Source organism: Cryptomeria japonica, chromosome 8 (genome assembly GCF_030272615.1).
Source record: "Cryptomeria japonica chromosome 8, Sugi_1.0, whole genome shotgun sequence".
In the NCBI taxonomy this organism is placed as follows: domain Eukaryota; kingdom Viridiplantae; phylum Streptophyta; class Pinopsida; order Cupressales; family Cupressaceae; genus Cryptomeria; species Cryptomeria japonica.
Genome location: NC_081412.1, coordinates 601,041,373 through 601,045,731, shown reverse-complemented (window position 1 = coordinate 601,045,731; position 4,359 = coordinate 601,041,373). Strand labels below are relative to the sequence as shown.

Here is a 4,359-nt window from a genome sequence, read left to right as displayed (position 1 = left end):
AAACCCAAAAGGCTTTTTCTATTTGATGTATAGAAGATGTAGATCCAGTGTAAATAGAATGACTTTAGATACAAAAAATGACCCCAACAACCAAAAAATGGCATGCAAAGGCTGAATCAACTACCAAAGTCAAGAGAAGGAATGCTGGAACCTGCAATATTGATTGAAAACACCAAATATGCAAGATGGTTGTCAGATTTGATCTTGAAACCCCAGTTTTGCAACTGTGTATGACGATCTTTGATTTTGGTGAAACGAAAGCCAGATTTTGACTTTCTCAAGCCTCCTGGACGCGTTGGAATAGCCACAGATGCTTCCAGTATAACCAGAAATGCTGCAATCACCCAGTTTTCATAAAACACATGTGCAAACCCTAGCAATAAAAAAATTTCGTCAAACTTTTCTGATTCTCAAGATCATCCAAAGATGCAAGAGAAGAGCATATTGGGTTTTTAGAAAAACTATAATAAGATTTATTAGCCCCCCCGAATCTCTCAAATATGGAAACTAAAATCTACTCTTGCACATAGAATAACTTTGATACCATGATAAAATCTGAAAAGATTATAAACCCAGAAAACTAATGCAAATGAATAGATATCTAAACTATGAATGCAAATGATGCGAAATCAAAGTAGCAACACAGAGTTAGTCTCCAAGAGAGTAATGCAAATGCTAGAAGCAAAATAGCATTAAGAGGATGCAAAATCAAGAGATGCCAAATACAAGCCAGGTAGCATGCTTTTATAGACCAGGGAGAGGGAAGAGGTGGCAATACTGACCAATCAAGAGCAACCATCTCTTGGACTAAAGATAGCAAGTATCTTCCCAAGATAGAAAATGGATGCACACATGTAGGAAGGTGACACCTCATAACCACTCACCTAATTAAGCATGATTTATTAACCTAAGCAAGATTAAAAGAAGTGTAGAAAAAACCTAGGAATATAGGGAAAAATAAATAACCCACTAGGAAATAAAAACCTACACTAACACCCTTTCATCCCAACATAGGATTGCTGGCCAATTACTGTCCTTTTGTCTCCTTCTTTGCAATTCATAGCCCAAATTTATCTTGTAGTTACCTGATTTCGCTGCATTCCATATAAGTGTTTCCTCCTCATTCGAGATATGAACCTTCCTGCCTTTTAAAATCTCTGCCAATTTCAAACAGTTACCCATATTCCATAAGCCAACCATTTTGCAAATAATCGGCTCCTTCTGGGGATCAAATTGCTCGATATAGTCTACCACAAACATACCTACCTCTGCCTCCACCTGATTAACCCAATCTTGATCTTCCATCACGTCTGCCAATGTCTCCTCCCCACACCAAGAATCTCTCCAGAATTTAGCCTTTTTCCCATCGCCAATCTTCCATGTAAGAGGTTTTGTAATTATTTTCCTACTCTCCCAAATAAATCTCCAAATTGGTGAACCTCATGTGGTGTTTTCCATAGTAAATATTCTTTCGGGCTCATTCGCATCCAGATACTTATTTGTCATCAGTCTGCACCATCTCTTGTGGGGATATTTATACATTTTCCAAGCTAATTTAGCACCAAGTGCCAAATTCTGAAGGTTCATTTTTCTCAATCCAGCCCCACCATCTTCCTTTAACAAAAATGTTGTGTCCCAATTGATCAAGGGAATTTTTTTCTCCTCTTTATGACCTTCCCAAATGAATTTTTTCAGCATCCCATCTAGAGCAGTAGCCGCCTTGCTAGACAATCTGTAACAAGACATGAAATAAGTTGGGACAACCGAGAGTACCGACCTGATCATTTGTAATCTCTCGGCTTGAGTCAACCATTTATTTTTCCAAAAGGTTGATTTTGTTTGGCACTTTTTTATCACCTCTTCCAATATTTTAGTGTCAACTCTCCCAGTAAACAATGGCACCCCTAAATATTTTATTGGAAAACAACCTTGACCATAATCCAAGATGCTCATGATCTTCAATTGTGTCCTTTTGTTAGAATTTAAAAAATATATCATCGATTTTTGTTTATTCATGCTTTGACGAGAGCATTCCTCATAATCATCTAGCACCTTTTTTATTATCAGAGCTTCTCTTTTTGAAGCTTCTCCAAATAATATTGTGTCATCCACAAACTGCAAATGTGACACAGGTTCCATATTCCCATTGATAGAAATACCTTTCCATGCCCCCTGTCCAACTCTATATTTGATATTCCTTCCAAGCACTTCTGCTATCAATACAAACAAAAATGGTGACAGGGGATCTCCTTGTCTTAACCCGTTAGTACCTTGGAAAAAACTGCTAACAGTCCCGTTGACAATCACAGAGAAATTCACAGAAGAAACACAATGTTTTATACAATCCAACCACCTTTGCTTAAAGCCAAATTTTTTAAGAACCTCAAAAAGAAAGTTCCATGATACCCGATCATAGGCTTTGCTCACATCTAGGTTAATGATCATACCTTTAGCTTTGGAATTATGCATTGTATGAATAGTCTTCGCTGCCATGATTATATTGTTCGTAATCTCTCGCCCCGGGGTAAAGCCATGCTACTCCGACGAGATGATATTCATCAAAATTGGTTTGAGTCTATTCACCATCGACTTGGAAATGATTTTATATATAGAATTGTATAAGGATATGGGTTTGTAATCTGCCATTGAAATGCAGTCCTGCTTCTTTGGAATAAGGGCAATGTTAGTATGGCTGATCTCTTTTACAAATCTCCCCTATTTTCTAAAATCCTCCACCACTTTAAAGATTTCATCGCCCATAAAACCCCAACATTTCTGAAAACATTCCATTGTAATTCCAGCTGGATCGGGAGCTTTGTTTGGATGCATGTCAAACACTGCTTTTCTCACTTCCTCTTTAGAAAAAGGCCTCAACATATATTTGTTATCCTCATCGGAGATCTCATGCTGTATAACATCCACCATCTGAGCCGATTGAATATTTTTCACTCCATTGTCATTGCCAAGCAATATTTTGAAATTATTAATTGCTATCTCTTCTATAGCCTCAAAGGAAGAATTAAATTTGCCATTTTGATGCATGACAGTCTCAATTTTGTTTCTATCACGCTTTGTCTTGACCGACGCATGAATTTTTTTTTTATTTGCATCTCCTTCTTTGATCCAGAGTTCTCTGGACTTGTGTCTCAAGAATATTTCTTCTCTTAGTAAAACCTCTACCAGCTCCTCCTTTAGCGCTTTTTCTCTCAGGAACATGTCATTGGTCATTCCCCTCAAAATGGTGTCCAAGTTTATTTGCAATAGTGCTTCCTCAATTCGACTTTTTTCTTTAGAAATGTTTTTGAAACAATCTCTATTCCACCTTTTGATTTTTTCCTTCATAAACTTCATTCGTTTTACAAAGCAAAAGCTAGGGGTACCCCTGAATATATTACTTTCTTTCCACCACCATTCAAGGTTGGAAAGAAACTCCCCATCTCTCCACCACATACTTAAGAATTTGAGGCCGCCCATCCCCTTGGGTAGGCCTTCACTGAACTTTAATTCCATAGGGAAATGATCGGAAAATGAAACAGGGATAATGCATGCCTTCGCTTGGAAGGAAGACCCCATCCAATATTCTCCAATAAAGTGCCTATCCAATCTTTCAAAAACATTTGCAAAGTTTACTCTTCTATTGGTCCATGTGTATCGACCATTTTTGGGCACAACATCCACTAAATGATTTCATTCAACAAAGTCTCTGAAATCATCCATCACCTTATTAGTCATTCTCAGATCCCCCTTTTTCTCATCCAAATCTAATAAGGCATTAAAATCCCTTGCCACAACAACCCTGTCACTATTTAAATCCTTAATCTTATTTGTAAGAATATTCCATACCTTTGTCTTCTCTGCTATTCTGGTTGGACCATATAAATTGATTAATGGAAACTCTAAATTCTCCCTAATGCTGTAAACATTACAAATCATCCAATTCTCTACTTTCTCAGAAAGAATAACTTTCACATTATCTGGCTTCCATAAGATTCCTAGCCCACCTGCAGAATCATTGGCCTCTTGAAAAACTCCTTCCCAATCTCTACAGTATTTTAAAAATCCTTCAGCGTTGTCTATGCTAAGTTTAGTTTCCTACATCACTATGATTTCACTTGTGCTCCTACTTAACGCTCGTTTGACCAAGTGTCTTTTGTCAGGGTCCGAGAGGCCCCTGACATTCCAAGTAGTTATTTTCATGTCTCACCAAGGGAGACAGATCCTCCCTTGGAATTTTTCATAAACTCAATGACACTCACTATCCCTTTCTCTTTGGCTTTGTCCTCTCTCACTTGCCTATCGGTCCTTCTTCCACGCACCCCTTTGGCTTTCCCTAACAGAGTGTTCACAGATTGACCGATA

The 4,359-nt window shown here is 37.8% G+C and overlaps 1 protein-coding gene across 1 annotated transcript; it reads right to left on the bottom strand.

The window, feature by feature from the left end:
* Positions 1-2,715: 2,715 nt before the first annotated feature.
* LOC131857828 (uncharacterized) lies at positions 2,716-3,573 on the bottom strand. The gene has a single exon (XM_059210567.1). It carries the CDS (start codon positions 3,571-3,573, stop codon positions 2,716-2,718), a length of 858 nt encoding a protein of 285 aa, XP_059066550.1.
* Between the last annotated feature and the right edge of the window lie 786 nt (positions 3,574-4,359).

Excerpts from the sequence above, each read along its gene's own strand:
- LOC131857828 (XM_059210567.1), bottom strand. The coding sequence starts at position 3,573 with ATGGGGTCTTCCTTCCAAGCGAAGGCATGCATTATCCCTGTTTCATTT.